This window comes from Cydia strobilella, chromosome 22 (genome assembly GCF_947568885.1).
Source record: "Cydia strobilella chromosome 22, ilCydStro3.1, whole genome shotgun sequence".
Taxonomy (NCBI): Eukaryota; Metazoa; Arthropoda; class Insecta; order Lepidoptera; family Tortricidae; genus Cydia; species Cydia strobilella.
The window spans coordinates 1,007,721-1,030,296 of NC_086062.1; the positions used below are offsets into that span (position 1 = coordinate 1,007,721).

General features: G+C 35.7%; 1 protein-coding gene across 1 annotated transcript in view; it reads left to right on the forward strand.

The window, feature by feature from the left end:
- The window catches only part of LOC134751567 (inositol 1,4,5-trisphosphate receptor), a 143,404-nt gene that overhangs the window by 11,925 nt on the left and 108,903 nt on the right, over positions 1–22,576 (forward strand). Inside the window, exons 2-3 of the mRNA XM_063687027.1 lie at positions 11,345–11,459; positions 12,024–12,094. Of these exons, the coding sequence (XP_063543097.1) occupies positions 11,377–11,459; positions 12,024–12,094 (154 nt within the window). The 5' untranslated portion in view covers positions 11,345–11,376. The remainder of the gene's footprint in view (positions 1–11,344; positions 11,460–12,023; positions 12,095–22,576) is intronic.

Genomic DNA, 22,576 nt, shown 5'->3' on the forward strand with positions numbered 1-22,576 from the left:
CACGCTACACTGTTTTACCCGAAAACTAATCAACCGATGAGAATGTGCGCCAGGTCTGCTTTTCATCTCCCCAAACACCAGCACATTGAGAGACCAGCCAAAACGCGAACTAAATATCAAAGTGGAATTGTTAGCCAAACAAACACGTCCCTCAATCATTCATGCAAACCTAAACATTTCTGGAAACATGCTAAATTTGCTAAACCACAGATTTTGACTCGTTTCTCCCACAGTTAGAAATCAGACGTGAACTGTGCCTGTGCGAATTTAACACGACATTTTTAACCAGTCCGCGGTTTTCCTGTTGTGTTTTTAGTGCAAACATCTAACAATTTTTGTGATGCGATTTCCGGTTATTATCTCAATAATGTGTGATGTAGGCGTTTAAGGCCGATGTCCACAGCTTGCGTAATGCAGCTCGATCTCCGGCACCCTTAAGGGGCCCACTGACTATCAGTCCGCCGGACGATATCGGCCTGTCAGTTAGAACAAAAATTTGACAGTTCCGAACAACTGACAGGCCGATATCGTCCGGCGGACTGATAGTCAGTGGGCCCCTTAGAAATAGGTATGTGGCTTGCGTTGCGTACGTAATTGTAATTGTCGGTGCCCTAACATTAGTATCCACTTTTCGATACAGCTAGTATGGCTACGCGTGGGTATAAGTTAGGGCACTCACTGTACTGCGCAGAGAGCCGGAGACGTGCTGTATAGTTGTATAAGCATCTAGTGTGGCCTGGCCTTTAGGGTTAGGGGATTTTTCATCATTAGAACTAGCGTTTTAGGTTTTTTCGAGTAAGGGTTCTTTCTCCTGTCTCAATTTGTTGGGGCTTCAGAAATACGGAAAGCGAAAAATCATCGAAACAAAAACTCACCAGGCTCTTTTACTGCCTTTTTTTTTGGAAAATAGCAAAATAGTCTTTTTTAAACTTTCACGATTTTTACTCATTATTATTTACAACGACGGGACTTAATCGCGTAAAATAAGTATTAAACCCACCTCCGACGTTTCGAGGACGGCGTTGTCCCCGTGGTCTCGGAGAAGACTGGCTAAAGTTGACATCAACATCTTCTAGGCGCGCGAGTTTTTCGAACTACCCGCACTTGGTCTTGTTTATGAAATTGTACGGATTGCCGAAGGTACATAAAACGAAATACCTTTGCGGCCTATCGTAAGTCAAATCTCATCTCCTACTTACGATCTTGCGAAGCATGTTGCGTCGGTATTGCAACCGCTTGTAGGTGGGACGCCATCTACAAGCGGTTGCAATTCGGGTAGTTCGAAAAACTCGCGCGCCTAGAAGATGTTGATGTCAACTTTAGCCAGTCTTCTCCGAGACCACGGGGACAACGCCGTCCTCGAAACGTCGGAGGTGGGTTAAATACTTATTTTACGCGATTAAGTCCCGTCGTTGTAAATAATAAATAGTCTTTTATTTTAATTCTCCGCTAAAAGTTTTAGATTGTTTTGAGAACTTAGTCTTTTCTATTTCGTAGATGCTGTTCTCATAAATCCCTTCTACTGTAACTTATTTTAAAAATAAAAGAGCCCTATACACGGGTCTTTCAGGTCAGCACCCACAGCAAATGGAGCGGTGGAAAGGACAACAGTTATATTTAACAATCTCCCCCAACGACGGCTGATTAGCCAGCCCCCCATATTGATTGCTTTTATCTCACCTACGCTAGTAGGACTTAATATTTGTTAGGTATAGGCTGGCTTTTTTGCTGGCCGTAAAAGTGCTTTTTGGTGTGTTTAGTAAAGGAAATGTCGTTAGTGAGGGTACATACGAAGTTAACCGATTTTACCTGTGTTATTTTTTTAATTAAGCAAAACCGAGCTTATTGATTGCTCTAGGTGTGTTAAATTCGATTTTTATTCTACTGTAACCACCCCTTCTTAGTGGAATCGCGGCCTGATATTACACAAATGGGGCATTTTCTATGAAAAGAGACCTTATTGTCGATGGCGCTTACGCCGCACAGCGTCGCGCGGCATTGTATTTATATCGGAGCGTCGTTTATAATGGCGTAAGCGCCATCGACAATAAGGTCCCTTTTTATAGAAAATACCACAAATACACATAGGATGACTTCTTAAAAATCGTTGTGCTCGGAACTCTGACGATAAATACAGTCCGTCTTAGTACCGTACCGTAAAAAAGAACAAATTAAGGGAGTGTCCATATTTTCATACAAATTTGACATTCATGATGACAATACCACACTTTTTTATTACAAATACCATGCAGAGTTATCTTAGTCCGACTCTATATACGATTTGTCTAACTCTACAGTATTATTCAGATACAACGCGTGAAGTTTCCGTAATATTCATTGAGCTGAAATAGTTTTGGTTCATTGACTCTTTCGGGGGATGTCCAAACCCTGGTGGAAAAGGTATGTGCCCAGCATTGGGTTGCGTATAGGTATTTAGAATGAAAAAAATATGAGTCTCATTCGGAGTTCACTTTTCCCAATTTTAGGTTACTTTTAATATTAAAAATAAGTGCTTAGGTAGGGTAGGTGCTATGATTAAGTCTGTTGTTAGTTATAGAACAACACGGTTCTATAACAACATTATATAAATCAATATATCTTAATTAATGTCTCTCTAAATCATCCCGTGACAACTCAGTAGAAATAATTCCAACATAAAACTGTTCTATTTGTTCATTTGATTGCGCTCTCAATGCAATAAAACGTACGGCCACTTAACCGTAATCGAAAGTAGAACGTTTGGACTAAAAGCTAAGAAATTATTGGGTCAATAGAACTTGTGCGGTTCTGATAGTCCCCACGCTAGTGCATGAGAGGAAGCCTGTGCCCAGCAGTGGGACATATATAGGCTGAAATATTATGAGCTCTGCTAGTTAAAACCACTGCACTAACTGTCCGACGCGTATTGATTGACCGATGTCATTGTTTTTGTATCTTCATCGGCCTATATAAGGAGAAATATAGAACGTACCCCAAATTATTAAAATTGGGCTTTTGACTGTAACGAGCACGATTTTAGTTAAATATTTCAGTCTATTCTTTGTCCAATTCGTCCCCTACAAAAGAACGCAGAATGTTGACATAAAATTATAATGGAGTTTTGCGGACTTTTTTATTCCGTTTCAAAGTTTTCAACGCGGATTTCGGTAATAAATTGAAACGACTTTATACGGTTCATTTCGCTAAAAGCTTATATTCCGAATGCTATCGGGTTTTATAAAATGGCTAAAGATTCCATTTCATGGTAGGTAGGTTAGGATTTGATTTTATCTTCATTTAGTCTTTTTGATTAAAAAGCTCGATCAACTGCTAACTTTGATCAGAAGTATCAGAACAAACTGAGGCAGTGTCATTAATGATAACATCGCCACACTTTGTCATTGCAATTGCCATGCAGAGTTAGCTTGGTCCGCCTCTACTAAGTTTCTGGCTTTTATTCTGTCTCGTGAAGTAATGGCGCAACTGCTTTTTTGTATAATTTACTGATTATCGGGGTCTTGATATTGAAACTTTTTGTTTTTTACCAGAGTGCCTACCGCGAACACCGAAGTTCGGAAATTGCGGGCATCTTTCTCTATCACTCAAATTCCGCCTTAAGTGGAGTAAAAGAGAAAGATGCCCCGCAATTTGCGAACTTCGGTGTTCGCGGCAGGCCCTCAGTTGTCATCAAACGTTGCTAAAAGCCAGCTGTTTTAAATATTAGTTTTGATTTTCGAAGCTTATCCCTTACACTGAAATTAACGGTTTTGAAACCCAGTCTAGGGTCTACCTGGTTGTAGCATACGTTAAGAACCTTTACCCCCCTACATGGTCCACTTTCAACAATATTTTTATATTTTTATATACAATATTTTCTGAATATTTTTCAACTTAAATGTTAATATATTTTTCCTTTTTCTTTTTTTTTTGAGGATGTGGGTTCGAGTCCCACGTTGACCAGAGTTGATCATCGTTGATTTTTTCATTGTGATTGACATCTGTATATACAATTTATAGATTATATTTTTCAACCTCGTTGAAAATCACACACACCACAATGTTTATTTTAACTCGCTGAAACGGTTTTTAAATGAGAGAAGAAACAAAGCGGACCGCACAATTTGCATGCTTATCTAAAACCCGTATAGCAGCGGTTCTTAAACTTTTTTCGTGACGGAACCCTTTTAAAAAGCGGAATATTTGACGGGGCACCAAATCAAAAATTTTCGTTTCGTCAGTGTGGACCAGATATGCCTGTTCATGTCTTGATAATTCTTTATGCATAGTCGCCAGAGCGAAGATATTATCATGTAATCATTTGTGAATATGACTGACGGTGACGCGCCCTTACGTTATGACGACACAATTGATACACAATCGTAATACCACAATACAGAATACTTGAGTCAAATGTTTGTCAATAGAAATCGTGACGTATTTCATTACTAATACGGCATTATTTGGAATGATATCCACATTTAAACCGACGTACTCGCCCTCTGAAATTCGGAAGAGACCTATTTTCCAAGGCGAAGGAAAGGCAAAGTTTCTCGAGTCATTTCCGGAATTCCAGACAAAAGCTGATGTTACTTACGTTTACACTGTTTACAGTTTATATCTACGCCATCTACGGCTTTCGTGTACGCTATTTGTAACAAATTCTGTCTGTGAAGTCTTTTAGAAGTAGTTAGTATATTTAGTAAAATACAAATTTGAACTTAAAGAAAAAGTGACAAATCCTTCTCGTGGCCGCGGCTGGGAATTGATTAACGATACAGAAATGAACAAAATTAAATAATATATTCAATTAAATTCAATTAAATAATAAATTCTTCCATTAAAACGCATACCAACCTTTAAACAGGGCATATAAAAATTAATCAGTTCGATGGAGCTAGCGGGAAGTGAAGTGATGTACTTAAATTGGTAATTCTTCCCGAAATTGAATATCCACTGAGGAATATGGTTTTCCTTATTAATATAGATAATGAAAGGGGAGGCACAACTACATTGAACTTGAATTCTTTTGTATTTTCCCTTTTTATATTATGACCTACTGGGAATTGAGAACCATAGAAAATAGAAGAGGAAAGATGCTTGGACACCTGCTACCACACGACGAATTTATCAAGAACATAATTGAAGGGAGAGTTGAGGCAAGGAGGCGGAGGGGGAGACCAAGGAGAACATACATAGATCAAGTAAAGGAAAAACTCAACGTCGTGTCGTATCAGGCTGTCAAGGAGAAGGCAGAGGACCGACACTTATGGAAATCGCTCCACCGACAAGAGTATAACTCTTAAATATATGATGATGATGGGAATTATCACGCTTAAGAGTCCCCGGCAAGCGCGGCCGAATTTCACCTTTATACAAACGGAGTTTAGTTCTCATTTTAAAACTACGTGTTGGATTGTAATGAAACTTTGCACATACAATGACTTGAGGTATATATCTAGTCCTGTAATAAGTTTATGTAGTTGCAGTTTATAAAACAAAACGAAATAGAGCAAAAACAAGTTTTGTATAAAAAACTTAAATTCGCTGTATTTTTTTAACTATGGTGTTAGAACGACGGCAGGGCCGACCTAGCATAGAACCGCTGCGTTCAGAACAACATGGAAATCCATGAAAGAGGCATATGTTCAGCAGTGGACGCAAATATGCTGAGAAGAAGAAGAAGATAGTCTGATCTGAATTTTATTCTCACGGAATTAATGTGTAAACAAAGGTAAGGCCGGTGACAAAAAACTTTTGCGCCTAATGATAAATAAACTATCGACCATAGGATCGCGTATCGTATGTACCCTCACACAGCCCCGCGTATTGCGACCAATGTTTCACATTCAGTCTTATATCAGTGTAAAATGACAAAACTGCGTGATTCTGTCATTCAAGCAATAATACCATGGCATAAATTCAACCAATTATAGAGTCCGATCAATCTAAATCTGCACAGATTTCGTAGTGACAGAGTATGGAAGTGCCCTGTGCCAATATGCATGTTAAATTATGAAAACAGGACCTTTTAGTGGCACATCAAAGTGTAGTCAGAATTAGCTTATAAGGACTCTTAGTGACCTTTTAAACTATGGTATTAAATAAGGACTACACGATGAAACCCGGCCATGCATGATCTAGCTGATGGTATATCTTTTTACCGAATGTACATATTCAAGCAGTTCTTTTATTTTAATAATGTGTAATTATTGTAATTTATAATAAAAATACAATCATATTACAATGTATGGGCTTCGCTGAGTTTTCGCTGAATATATTCCATCATACCTTAATCTTCACTCGCTTTATACTACATTGCCACAATTGTATTTATATTTTCACCTCAGCAGCTCGAACAAGCCTACTTTCGTCACTCCCTGGAGTGAGGAAAGTGCGACTTTCCTCACCCCAGGGAGTGAAACAATGTAGCTTTTTAGTTTAGTGAAGGCCATGAACTTCATACTTTTATTACTTTTTTTTATGTACGACTGTTGTTTTTTTTTAGGTACGGTACGGTACGGTAAGGTACGGTACGGTCCGGTCCGGTCCGGTCTCGTCTCGTATCGTATCATATCTTATCGTATCGTACATATTATAATACTTTTTTTCTGTTTATTCTGTAAAATTCGAAATACATTTTAACCTTTAATATGTTCTCACTACTGAGGTGAAAAATTATGTGTGCAACATGAGAGCAAAGTTATTTTACATCTCGTGTTTTTGAGCCTCGCAAGAAAAAACAACTTTCCTCTCTTGTTGCACAAATAACTATTTCATAAGCTGTTTTGCTCATTAGAAGGTCATCTTACCAAAAACATACTTTTTGAAATCCTTTTCTACTTGAGGTAGTCAGGAAAACTTTCTACTCAGAGAAATGAAAGTTGTTTTGTATATGGGTGGCATTTTTTGTCAAAAAGTCAAATTCACCAAAGTTAAAACACTTCAGAACTATCTCAATCTGAACACAGTCAGAAAAATGTTAGGTATTGTGAAAAGAGAATGTAATAAGGTATAATTTGGTTTATATAATTAAAAATAATAAAATATTTTTAACTGGAAATTTGCTTAAGACTGGCCGAAGACCGTGGACAAAATAGTTATTTGTGCAACAAGAGAGGAAAGTTGGTTTTTCTTGCGAGTGTTTATTTTGAGTCCCGAGAAAGCGAAAGATTCTATAATTGAATCACGAGCGAAGCGAGTGATTCTAAGGTAGAATCTTGAGCGTAGCGAGGGACTCAAAAACACGAGATGTAAAATAACTTTGCTCTCGTGTTGCACACATAATTTTTTACCTCAGTAGTGAGAACATATTAAAGGTTAAAATGTATTTCGAATTACACAGAATAAACAGAAAAAAAAAGTATTATAATATGTACGATACGATAAGATACGATACGAGACCGGACCGTACCATAAAAAAATGTAATAAAAGTATGAAGTTCATGGCTTTCACTAAATTAAAAAGCTACATTGTTTCACTCCCTGGAGTGAGGAAAGTCGCACTTTCCTCACTCCAGGGAGTGACGAAAGTAGGCTTGTTCGAGCTGCTGAGGTGAAAAAATATATAGTTAGTGTGTGGAGTTTATAACGCTCAAAGTCAGAGACAATCTAACTTTATATTATGTTTCTAATTTTATTATGTAGTTTGATAACCACAAATTATTAAGGGAAAAGTGCTGCTGGAAGATGTACATTCAATTTAAAGATTTACCACATGCGTGGCCGGGTTTCATCGTGTACATTGTTTAATTGTTTGAATTATCGAATAACATAGATTTTTATTATTATTTACAACGACGGGACTTAATCGCGTAAAATAAGTATTAAATTTACCTCCGACGTTTCGAGGACGGCGTTGTCCCCGTGGTCTCGTGGTGTCCGCGTGGTTATTTTACGCGATTAAGTCCCGTCGTTGTAAATAATAATGAGTAAAAATCGTGAAAGTTTAAATCAGTGTTTAACATGGATTTGTTTATAGAGATCAAAGGTATTCGAGGGCTAAGTAAAATGTCGCCAAATCCAGAACTTAAAGCAACTTAAATTCAAAAATCGGTAACGGACGACTCGCAGATGGTTATAAGTGATAAAAAGAAATGGTACTTAGCCTTGTTAATAGTGCTAGTGTTGAGTTGCTACCTTATAGACGTGAAGCGTTTGTGGTATAAGGTGTTGTGCAACCTGTTTTATTTGGTGTGCGATATGCTGAAGTTGCTTATAAAGCTGGTCGAGTTGTATTGAAGATGCTGTGACGGATATGTGACTGGTGAGTTGTATGTGTGTTCTGTGGTATTCAAGTTTTTAATGACATCTTCAGCTCCATCTTCGGATCCAGAGGGGAGGGGTCATGGGCAACATGGGCGGTGTCTACAATAAATGAGTTTCAATGTTATATTTGCGAAGAAATAACTAAAATTTGACCATCTATGTAATTGATTTGAGATAACTACGAGTTGTTTAGTTTTCGCGTCGGTCGGAAATCAAAACTGTGAATTCTGTCATTAAAGCACAATCAAAAACCTACTCATTCTGCCTCTTATTAAGGTTCAAAACAAAAAGACAATAAAACATAATTTGTGGCGAAGCTTATACTTTTACAGTTTTCATCAGTTTACAATTGTGAACCTTATACACCTTAATAAGGTGAGAACAAAATAGACTTTATTGCAATTACATAAGATCTACCAATGGTCAGTTAACAGTTAGTGGGTCATTCTCAAAAAATATGTCTGCGTTCTAATTGCCTCGACCCATACAAAATGTATAAAAGAGTCGTGGCAATTAGACGCAACGGCAGACATATTCTTAGAGAATGACCCTTGTACTGTGTGGTACAGTTTACGTCAAAGGCAGGATTTGTTTTGCACCTTATTATATTGGATTAAGGTTGATAATGTATTTTTGCGGTACTCGTACGCAAGCTTTGGTTCATTAATCTGGTCCATCTGGTCAAATAGCTTTGCTGTGTAGTGATAAGATTAGATATGCCTAATTATGCCCGATGCCCAACTAAATATATTATGCATTAGGTATTAATAAGATTTAGAAGTATTGACCAGCGGAAATATTTACTTAGATGGTTTAGAGTCCGACATACCTGTCCTAATCCTTGTTACCCGGCTAGGCGAGATGCGTAAATGAAATGCTCCACGTTAAAAAAAGAGGGTAAAATCGGACCGAGTCAAGATCGGATATTTCAAATTAGGTATGTACTACTTACCTCTGTTCTCGCCTTAGTTCGCGAAGAAGTCGTTAATCTGCGGCTATAACTCGTACATCTCATTTAGTATTTTCATAGTCGAATCAATCAATAACATTCTAATTTACATAATAAATATGAACTCACCTAACGAGTCATAAATAAAGAGATTCAAGGACCCACTACTATTACTGCGTACTACGCAGGCGAACAACACGCGAACGCGAAGCGGCGCGGCGCGGGGTGAAACAATCCTTTGATGGCACCTCTACACAATGGGCCATCATACTGTAGCCAGCGTGTAGATAGGGTAGTGGTGTCGGATGGGTTATGGCGCGGCGGGATGGCGATTGGATGGCCACGGTGTCGGTGTTTCGTCCGCACATCAAAGGTAGTGGTGGGCCATTCCATAGTGCGTGCTCTCAACCATCGCATGGCCATCTCGCTGGTCCAACGCTCATAACCATCGCATGGCCATTTCGCTGGTCCAGCGGTGGGCCATCGTGTAGAGGTGCCATGATACCTATAGAAGTGTCTTACGTGGGCGATCTCGTTGCGAACGCGATCGCCTTGGATCCGCCGCGCCGCGCCGCGCCGCTTCGCGTTCGTGAGTGTTCGCTTACGTAAGACCAATGAGGATATAATAAGATAGAGCGGTACTGTCATAGTAAATTTTGTAACCACTGTAAATTCACTGCCATCTATCGGCATACTTTAAAACTAAAAATGAAGATTTATAAAAATACGTTAAAATGTATTTAAATATGGATAAATGATTTTTTTATTTGCATTAATTATTTTTATATGATTTTGACCCATGTTCTTTCACTGGTATGCGTTAAAATTATAAATAACACACGAAACAGTCAACGCCCTCTATACGAGAGTTGGCCAAAACTAGTGGCGCCATCTGATCGAGAATCAAATTTTCGTGATTTTGGAGGCACGTTTTTTCCTTAGACTTTCCTATCTATTACGGAGTTATATCTATCTTTGGTAAGACGCAGCAGACGCAGCGTTATCTGTGTAAAAACTAGTAGACACCATTCATGTTTGCTTATCAACCGCAAGAATAAACGCTAATCGGTTATAGTTAGGTACATCGCAAAATCGGAATATCCCACTATAAAAACTGTTTGAAAAAAACGTTATAAATCTATTTTCTGAACAATCAAAGCTCATTGAGTTATTCTCGCTTTTCTAAACACTGTCCATGCTTGTTACTTTAAACCTGTCATTCAAAATTGCACCAAAATACCATTAAATAAAGTACATTTTTCCATTATTCCTAGTTAAGAAGCCTGACCTACGTCCATATTGTTAACTGACAATTTGTACCTTATTGAAAATACATAAGGTTCACTTTAAGTGTGTTGACGTTAGTACTGATGCTAAAATTTCTAAACGTTTGTTTATTATGCTTCGTTTAACTACAGTGATATTCGGAATTAGATAAAGACGATAAAGTCTGGATAAAGTACTTTTCACATCACCAATTCGAAAAAGGGGGTTTTCTTCCCTGCTAGGAGGGCACTATTTAAAAAAAAAATTGCACATTATTTTTTTAGCTTAAATAATATTTTAAAATATCATAATTACCTCATAGGTGATGTGAAAAGCAGTATGTGTCACATGGTAGCAAAATTATTTCCATCTTGGGCGTAACACACTTGAATCCCTCACTACGCTCAGGATTCTACTTTAGAATCCCTCGTTACTCTCGGGATTCTATTATAGAATCCTTCGCTTCGTTTAGGATTCAATGTACGCCCTCGCCGTAAATATGTCATTTTGCTCCCTTGTAACACAATCTACTATTTCAAACTGCTGTCAGTTTGCAGTTTGAAAAGTATGCGGTTTTGGTATTCTTTTTGTAATATGAATGAGAAGGAGTTCAAGGAGTAGCCCCATAATAAGTTTTTGTATAATAAAAATGCTGTCCTTGGTCTTTATTATGTGTATGCGTAAGACGGCTTAGGTCGAGAGTCTCGAGACTTCTGTTGAAATCGGTTTTGGTCCAGGTGTTTAAAACTATACATTTGGATAGTACAGAGAGGTTTTGTTGCTCTCAATCTTAACCATTTTCCGGGGCTAGCTCTTGGTCTATAATAAATTACGTCGAACTCTGAAGCCATTGTTGTATGAATTCCAATATTTATATTTTTTCAGGTGTCGTTGCATGGTGGGGGCAAGGCGGCGAGATGGGGGACAGCTTCCTGCACCAGGGGGACATCGTGTCCCTCTACGCGGAGGGGACGGTCTCAGGCTTCCTCAGTACTTTAGGGTGAGTACTAGACGGGGGTAGCCTGCACCAGGGGGACATCGTGTCCCTCTACGCGGTTGGGACTGTCTATGATGGTTTCCTCAGTACTTCAGGGTGAGTACTAGACGGGGCAGCCTGCACCAAGGGATACATCGGGTCCCTCTACGCGGAGGGGACGGTCTCAGGCTTCCTCAGTACATTAGGGTGAGTACAAGACGGGGACAGGCTGCACCAGGAGGACATCGTGTCCCTCTACGCGGAGGGGACGGTCTCAGGCTTCCTCAGTACATTAGGGTGAGTACAAGACGGGGGCAGGCTGCACCAGGAGGACATCGTGTCCCTCTACGCGGAGGGGACGGTCTCAGAAGGCTTCATTTATTTCACATTAAAAGTCATGTTCATTACAAAAGATGTTAGTATGTAGAATTTATTATAGAAAATACCACAAATAATCGCGTGAGCTCTTCGCAGCTTGTGAGCGTAGTGACAAAAGAAGTCTGCCTCTATTATCTAAAAAAACTTCTATTGATTCATCAGGTCAAGGTCGTACCTTGAGCAATACGTAATGAATTTGTTTGTTTGCAGGTTGGTAGATGACAGGTGCGTCGTCTGCCCCGAGGCGGGCGACCTCACTGACCCCCCCAAAAAGTTCCGAGGTAAGTTTGACCCAGTAATAGTCGTTACCATGACATAAAGATAAAGATAAAATTAGACTTATATTGACCGGGATGGTTTACTGATGTTTCGGTGAAAATTACTTGACAAACTTTCAGTTCCCAAACTATTTATCCCATATTTTTGTTAGGCGAAATTTCATTTCGCAAATTTACATAATCCAACCTAACCTATCCCAACCCAGTACGTCATTTTCATTTCGCAAGTATGGGGTTGGGAAATGAAATGGTTGCGAAGTAAGGTTATGCCAACGATTGGTTTGCCAAATGAAACTTTGGCGAAAATTTGGTTGCCAAGTGAAATTTGGCGAAATAAATTTCGGTCTATATTCTATCTATATCCCGGTCTATATCCCGGTCAATATAAAACAAACCGTAAATCATTCAAAACTCTAAAAGATAAAATTCTCTGTATCAACGCACCCTACTACCCCCTAAGAGTAATGCTAGTTTATATTTTGTTGCGTAAAGATGAGGACTCGAACCACTGTACCTCTCTAATCTCTCTACTACTACTACTTAATATAACTACCAGAATTGTTTGAAAAAGATTAAATAAAATATAAAAATTTGGCCATGTGATCGTCTAATGTTAAAAATACGTTGTGAACCTTAGTACCCATCGTCTTTTATGTGCAGATTGATTAGATTTGGATTTCAAATACTATCCCTAAATATTCTAATAAATTTGTAAATATTGCTACTATGTTTCTTTTATGACTCTATTGTATGATAAATAAAGAGTAAAATATATATTTTTTTGAATTTATCTCCTACCGGGCCCTACCGTGACCAGTTACCGTGGACAGTAGTAAGTCCTTTTAGTTTGTAATTTAAACCTTATATTTTCCTTTTATATATATCCATTCGCTAACCTAGCTAGCTAAAGGAAAATAATTATATTAATGTAATGTAAAAATAGTACGTACAAACTTACTTTATCTACTGCCACGCCCGGATGAAGACGGGTCCCTAATCTAGATAATACCCATTTTATTTTATTTTTATTTTTAACAGGTATTCCTAAGCACTACGTAATATTTATTTTACCAGCGTTTCGTAACCTAATTTCAGACGAGAAGAAACGCCAAGAAACTCATCTGAATATACTTTTAATGAATGAAATACTGAAACAATCGTCTATTAAATATGATTTTATACCCTTATTTACCCAGTTATAGAAAAGCTCAATTGTCACTAGTGAACTGCTCTGCCTGTCACTAGCTCCCTATAACAAAATTATTTAGTATGTCCTCAAATAACTTTGTTCCCCTATCTCACCCAATATAAAAAATGTGTAAACCTTTATATCATATTTAATGTACGAGCCACAGTAACCCATCCATATGCTACTGAATCTAGATATTTATTTTGTATTTTGAACCAATTAGCACTATAAAGTTTTTTTATACTGTACGCAATCGAACTATGTGTGAAAGAAAATAAATAAACTTAACACCCAAATAATGACTCTACCCTAACTCTACCCCAATTTCACCTATTCTAATAAGTAAAACTAGAAGCGAACCACTAGTTTTACAGGGAGGAATGTGTAAGAGGGACCCTAATCTAAGCTGTAAACGTTCGGCCGACAAAACCGAGGTATGCAAACCCTAGTGTCTGTGTTCTTGCCTCCCCCCGTCTGTGTAAGCCGAAGCTAAGGGTACAAACGAGTAAGGCGCCCTATCCAGATATATAATGTGAATATATATAAATATACATAACAAGACCACGCTTCTTCAATTACTAACAGATTTCAATGAGCCTGGATTACTCCAAATGGTCCACACGTGAGACCCTCACATCCCTCTGTCAGACCTTGAAGAGAACGTAAGAGGTATATTCGTCACCTGTGTTGGTAAAAAGATTGACGCCAGGCCCCTCTCGCGACCTGGACCTAACACTCTACTGGATTCCCGGAAATGCCTGTTTAACAGCCGCAAGGTTAGGCGTTTCCGGTAGATCGACCATGCGATCTGACACAAATCTGGCTCTAAAACACAATAAAAATCACAAAAATAGGTAAGCACTGACACTAAAAATAACAATTGAACAGTTTGACAAAAAGCAGCATAATAGCTACGTCATGTCATACTTTCAACCGTCAAAATAACCACCTTTGTTTTAACGTCTACGAATTAGCCAGAGATTGTGACAATCCGACGAACAAAAATTGAATCATCCCTCCCCCCTTGGTTTAGGGGTATTTATAACCATACAACACATTAAGAAAACGCATTCCTCGACGTGCTTTTTTAATAACTCGAGCACCATACTTGAATAGTTTCTGCAAAGATATTATGTGACTCGTATAAGAGAAGCAAAGTTTAAGCAAAAAACGCTCATTGGAAACCAAGGAACAATCACTCTCAAACAGATGGTGCCACACCTCTGATACTTAACAATAGAGTATTATCCCTCCAATCGAGCTAGTTTCTCCTTTTAGAACAGTCAAATCGCCCCGCTAATATGGAATTCATATGAAACACCACATAATGACGTCACGGTCATCTCATCCTCCTTTTATAATTCTATCTGATTTATTAAATATAACTTGTATTTCATAACAACTGCTATCTACGTTTTTCCAATAAATATTCGATGCTTTATTCCATGCATTTCATTTATTTTAACTACAATAAAAATCCTATTTTAACACATATTAACGAAATAACATGGGTCAAAATCATATGATGATTTGATGATCCAATAACAATAATTTACATATATATATATATATATATATATATATATATATATATATAAATCTTTTCGATATTTTTATACATTTTCATTCTTAGTTTCTATGCTGAGTCGACAGATGGTAGAAAACGAATTATAATCATAATCAAGTTGTTAATAATAAAAATTACAAATCATAGTTATTGTCTATATCTAATAGGCAAATATCAAACACTTTTAATACATACAAAATACTGTACGTAGCATTACGTATCTGATTTTATAAGACCACAAACCTAGAATTTACCATAACAACAACCCTCTTAACAAACTATTCTCTTTGGTGTCTGCAATCATTTTTTCTGGTTAACGGCCCACTTGGACACATGATTTGGTTAGAGTTTTTGTTTGTTGTTTGGAATTTGGCGTGAGAACACTTTTGCTTTTATTTACATATTGATTTACTGAATGCATACGTATTTACTTTCATGTATTCTATTATATGTAACATTGATACTTAGTAATCAAGATTTTAAGTTTATGAAAATATTATAGACTGATCCGCTGTGTTGATCATCCTAGTATAAACCAAAGTCGCTTTCCGCTGTCTGTATGTCTGTCCCCATGTATGCCCAGATCCTCAAAACCACGCAACGGACCTTGATGCGATTTTCCCCAATAGATAGAGCGATTTAAGAGGAAGGCTCATATGTATAACTTGCAAAGATTCTGTTCAAATCAGTTGAACCACCCGTGCGACGACGGGGCGGGACGCTAGTTTTATAAATTAACTAGTTCAGCTAGTGCGTCTAGTTACAATCGCCCCCTCGAGAATTCGCAATGTATTGTCATACACATACATGTAGTATTCTCGGACCCTATTCCAATAAAACTGAAAACTATCTCCTAAATTTGTTGGTATTATCCCCTTTCCCCCCTCTATAAACGTAATCGTGTGGTGTATGATGTGTGTTTAAACCAATACTCATTGATTGCGATTGATTCGGTATAAAACTCAGATCATTGAATTCTATTAATGAATCATGATTATCTTTTCGTCACGATTTTCCTACCAGCACAGGGTATTGGGTTGTGAATCCAATAAACTCTAGTAGTTCGATTTTATGGTCGCATCCTAGTCTATGGATCTTTCTATCCGGCGACTTAACCACATTGTCCGGTTAATAGATGAACCAGCAAAACCTCCCTTCACAAAATAGGAAAAACATTTGGTATAAGTACTGGGATACTCATTCCCCATTAATTAAAAATCAATCCGAATTCCAATACCAAAACATCCCTCCCAATCAAATTTTCTTGGAGCATGTCACATACATGAACAAGATATTTGTCCAGACTTATTCCCATATTAACAATAAAGTATTTAAAAAAAAAACCTAAAATACCATGATAATATCCTGATACTTGTATCAAAATATTACCTTTACAAACATAACATAGATATAAGCAAAAAGATACTATGCAATGTCTGCAAATAGATATTAAAAATATTTTTATTTATTCAATCGAAAAGTTTTCTGAATTTATAATTTCCTACAATAATATAAATACTTCACCATTATAACGTATGAAAATAAGTCTTACTTGTAGATATGTAATACTACTATTTATTTTTCTATTTAATAAATAAATTCATAAAACCATTTTTTACACAAAGCCGTATTTCAAATGTCATTAAAATTTTATAAAAAATATATTAATAATACTTTCTTTAGCATATAATAATATGATAATGCATGTTCATTGACATATCATTATCAGATTTGATATCAAAGATCTTATTCACGATGTGGTGTGTAATTAGTCATGGTCTTAGCTTCTTGTGTAGTGTATAGTCAACAAAAACTACCCTTTGAAATGGGTCGAATCGTCATACGATTTTAGCCTACTGATAAGAATTTGTTGACTATTTTGTGTATTATTCGCAACAAAATACCAACAAATCCAGGTTGACTGCAATCTAACAGTTGTCTAACCGTAAAAATCATTCTTACAAAAATACAAAAGTTCACACTTTTCTTGCAACAATAACAAATATCCATAAACCTTTTAAAATTAAATTAATCATTAAACTTTCATTGCCTTTCATTTGCCAGTTCACACAATCCATACCAGGCCATTTCTACAGATAGCCAACGTTAACGATATGCAATCAAAATAAAATGAAACAAATGAAACTAAATTTTTTTTTAAAGACAAATCAATAATTCTAACATAACCCCAAGTTCCCTCCTATTAATTGTAAATCAATAACAAACGTAATTTTAATTTTGCAAACCTATTTATTATTAAGTTAAAAATTTCAGTTGAGATAACGTTATTACCGATTAAGTTAACGTTACGTTATTATATCTTACTATGGCAACACAATAACTCATTATTTTATCACGGCAACCCCGCAAGGATGCGTCGCAAAGTGACAGTAAAAGGGGGAAGATGATTCGCGCCTATCTGACCGTTGTCAGTTTGAATGAACAGTTTTAAATTTTACTCAGTGCTGTGTAGATCAGTTTAATGTTATTGTGAATTGTGACTAGTGAAATTTTGCTGCTGAATAAAAATCGGTAAGTTTGGATATATTTCTTACTTTTTACATCCTATCTAGTTTTTTATTTATACAACTTAAATCGTTAATTTTGTACATTAATGCCATTGTTTCTGCATTATGTATATCACGTGTATTATTTTATTACCATCTCATGTAAAATATGTATTATGTAAAATTAATTTTAAAATATTACCTTCAAATATATTTTAAATTCTTCTTGATATGTATTTTAAAACAAATATTTAATTTCCATCGTTTTAATCCAAAGATATCATATTTTATGATACTATAACAAATATTATATTAAACTATTTATTTAATAGTTTAATAATCAAAAGTATCATTGTATTAATATTTTGTTAAACATATTTATAGACATGTTAATATCTTTACATACTAAAGACCACAAATAATTGCAAGTAACCGGCATTCGATCTATTCGATCACTCTTGCTAAATATTCAATATTCAACCAAAATCACTATGCATGGCATATTTACTAAATACTTGTGTTATTTTTAGTATCTAGATCAGTTAAATAACATTCTATCTCTATCTTTGTACTCAAAAACCCCACACATTTCGAACCCAGGTATAGAATCTCCGAGGCGCTGGTTTTTTTTTTCTACAATTTCAACATGTGCAACCAGGCTGACTCTTCTTCGAAAATCTATTGTCTTTAACGGTCTTTTGTTTATACGACCGATGACTTCGGTTCCAACTTATCAATTTTATGACTTGAACATGTTTTTATGGTAGTGAATAATGATAGTTACTCAAACCCGTTAAAAATATTTTTGAATGGTTATTAATATCCTATTGCAAATAAAAATAAAATTGTTAGCAACATTGATGCTACTGTTAAAACTTCCCTTACTTTGACTATGGCGTCCTCTGTGGCGCCCCCTGGCATGAACTATAAGTTACAAATTGGCACTTAGGTATATCCAACGTCAAACTCTCATTTGAAGTGCTAGCTTTTGCTTGAAACGTGTTAAACATGAAACTTGAAAATATTTCTCTTTTTTTTTCGATCCCTTTTAAGTGGCTGAATGCGTCTCTCGATGTGCATCAGCTAATTTTAGACCATTTATATTTGTTTTACGGTTTGTAAATTTTTACTTAAAAATGATTTCAGATACGTAAGGCGATCGGGCAAGCTGATTATATGTAATTAGACCTCCTAATTATGTGACAACAGTTTCTAAGTAAGTATGCTTTTCCTAACCTTATAATATTTCATTTTTATTTATAAATTAACTAAAATAATTTTAATGAACTATCAAACATCATCATTATAACAAATTAATAAATTATATTGCAGTAATCAAACATTTACTCTATTTTCTTATTCAGATTAATTATTTTTAACCAAAAATGCTTTTAAACAAAAATGATATTAAGATATGTCTAATTAATATGCTATTGTTTTTTTCTATATGACATATTGAAATCTACGTCTGCCAAAATAAATACAAATCGATCTTTGTTTTTTGTCTAAACTGAATTATTCCCGTTTTTCAGATGGTCCAATTAACTAGAGACCGAGTGTGGCTGAATACTGGCTCTTCATTTTATTAGAGGTAATTAAATTGCTTACTTGTTACTAACATACCATTAACTTTTTCTATCAGATTATAATATGATACCGTTTAAATATACTTTTTAAAATGATTTACTGAATTCATAATAATTACTACTAGTCTCTGATTTAAAGATATTTTCTGTATAATTATATTTAATTTTTCTTATTATGTATATAAAAATATATTTTTTTTTGTGAAAATCCACTAGCCCTATTTGTGCCTTCGAGTAACATAAAGTAGCCCAACCCTTTATTTAACATACTTAAAAGGTTATTATAATTAACACATTTTTTTATGATGAATTCACAAAACCATTATCATTTAACACTTATTAAATACACTTATGTAACACTTTTTTTAACACAACTTTCACTGGTTGTCTGTGCTGGGTTGATAGTAACAATACATATATGTATACGCCCGCACATATACATATATGAACATATTTGCTTGTTAAAAACAAAACTATCGCCCCCTATCTTTTTGAACTCGCATAACGCATTGTATTTTTAGCTAATTTATACTAGCCTGTTTATACTAATGTATTTTTGTGTTTGTTACAGGTGATATAACGCTAAACCACGCTACGTCGCTACACATCGGTACAGTGAAGTCAAGAGGAGGAGAATTTAATATTGATGTTCAAAATAATATATAGAAATAATGTATAATTTTTAGAAAAATCCAAATCAAATCAACTCACATTCCAGTTTTCTTACGGCAGCAAAAATGTAGCCAAAGAGGCTACTTTCTATAATAAACTATTTATGTATTGAATCCTGGTCATTCTGGTACCAAAATTGTACCTATCCCTTACCTACTCTATTACTACTACTTAATATAACTACCAGAATTGTTTGAAAAAGATTAAATAAAATATAAAAATTTGGCCATGTGATCGTCTAATGTTAAAAATACGTTGTGAACCTTAGTACCCATCGTCTTTTATGTGCAGATTGATTAGATTTGGATTTCAAATACTATCCCTAAATATTCTAATAAATTTGTAAATATTGCTACTATGTTTCTTTTATGACTCTATTGTATGATAAATAAAGAGTAAAATATATATTTTTTTGAATTTATCTCCTACCGGGCCCTACCGTGACCAGTTACCGTGGACAGTAGTAAGTCCTTTTAGTTTGTAATTTAAACCTTATATTTTCCTTTTATATATATCCATTCGCTAACCTAGCTAGCTAAAGGAAAATAATTATATTAATGTAATGTAAAAATAGTACGTACAAACTTACTTTATCTACTGCCACGCCCGGATGAAGACGGGTCCCTAATCTAGATAATACCCATTTTATTTTATTTTTATTTTTAACAGGTATTCCTAAGCACTACGTAATATTTATTTTACCAGCGTTTCGTAACCTAATTTCAGACGAGAAGAAACGCCAAGAAACTCATCTGAATATACTTTTAATGAATGAAATACTGAAACAATCGTCTATTAAATATGATTTTATACCCTTATTTACCCAGTTATAGAAAAGCTCAATTGTCACTAGTGAACTGCTCTGCCTGTCACTAGCTCCCTATAACAAAATTATTTAGTATGTCCTCAAATAACTTTGTTCCCCTATCTCACCCAATATAAAAAATGTGTAAACCTTTATATCATATTTAATGTACGAGCCACAGTAACCCATCCATATGCTACTGAATCTAGATATTTATTTTGTATTTTGAACCAATTAGCACTATAAAGTTTTTTTATACTGTACGCAATCGAACTATGTGTGAAAGAAAATAAATAAACTTAACACCCAAATAATGACTCTACCCTAACTCTACCCCAATTTCACCTATTCTAATAAGTAAAACTAGAAGCGAACCACTAGTTTTACAGGGAGGAATGTGTAAGAGGGACCCTAATCTAAGCTGTAAACGTTCGGCCGACAAAACCGAGGTATGCAAACCCTAGTGTCTGTGTTCTTGCCTCCCCCCGTCTGTGTAAGCCGAAGCTAAGGGTACAAACGAGTAAGGCGCCCTATCCAGATATATAATGTGAATATATATAAATATACATAACAAGACCACGCTTCTTCAATTACTAACAGATTTCAATGAGCCTGGATTACTCCAAATGGTCCACACGTGAGACCCTCACATCCCTCTGTCAGACCTTGAAGAGAACGTAAGAGGTATATTCGTCACCTGTGTTGGTAAAAAGATTGACGCCAGGCCCCTCTCGCGACCTGGACCTAACACTCTACTGGATTCCCGGAAATGCCTGTTTAACAGCCGCAAGGTTAGGCGTTTCCGGTAGATCGACCATGCGATCTGACACAAATCTGGCTCTAAAACACAATAAAAATCACAAAAATAGGTAAGCACTGACACTAAAAATAACAATTGAACAGTTTGACAAAAAGCAGCATAATAGCTACGTCATGTCATACTTTCAACCGTCAAAATAACCACCTTTGTTTTAACGTCTACGAATTAGCCAGAGATTGTGACAATCCGACGAACAAAAATTGAATCATCCCTCCCCCCTTGGTTTAGGGGTATTTATAACCATACAACACATTAAGAAAACGCATTCCTCGACGTGCTTTTTTAATAACTCGAGCACCATACTTGAATAGTTTCTGCAAAGATATTATGTGACTCGTATAAGAGAAGCAAAGTTTAAGCAAAAAACGCTCATTGGAAACCAAGGAACAATCACTCTCAAACAGATGGTGCCACACCTCTGATACTTAACAATAGAGTATTATCCCTCCAATCGAGCTAGTTTCTCCTTTTAGAACAGTCAAATCGCCCCGCTAATATGGAATTCATATGAAACACCACATAATGACGTCACGGTCATCTCATCCTCCTTTTATAATTCTATCTGATTTATTAAATATAACTTGTATTTCATAACAACTGCTATCTACGTTTTTCCAATAAATATTCGATGCTTTATTCCATGCATTTCATTTATTTTAACTACAATAAAAATCCTATTTTAACACATATTAACGAAATAACATGGGTCAAAATCATATGATGATTTGATGATCCAATAACAATAATTTACATATATATATATATATATATATATATATATATATATAAATCTTTTCGATATTTTTATACATTTTCATTCTTAGTTTCTATGCTGAGTCGACAGATGGTAGAAAACGAATTATAATCATAATCAAGTTGTTAATAATAAAAATTACAAATCATAGTTATTGTCTATATCTAATAGGCAAATATCAAACACTTTTAATACATACAAAATACTGTACGTAGCATTACGTATCTGATTTTATAAGACCACAAACCTAGAATTTACCATAACAACAACCCTCTTAACAAACTATTCTCTTTGGTGTCTGCAATCATTTTTTCTGGTTAACGGCCCACTTGGACACATGATTTGGTTAGAGTTTTTGTTTGTTGTTTGGAATTTGGCGTGAGAACACTTTTGCTTTTATTTACATATTGATTTACTGAATGCATACGTATTTACTTTCATGTATTCTATTATATGTAACATTGATACTTAGTAATCAAGATTTTAAGTTTATGAAAATATTATAGACTGATCCGCTGTGTTGATCATCCTAGTATAAACCAAAGTCGCTTTCCGCTGTCTGTATGTCTGTCCCCATGTATGCCC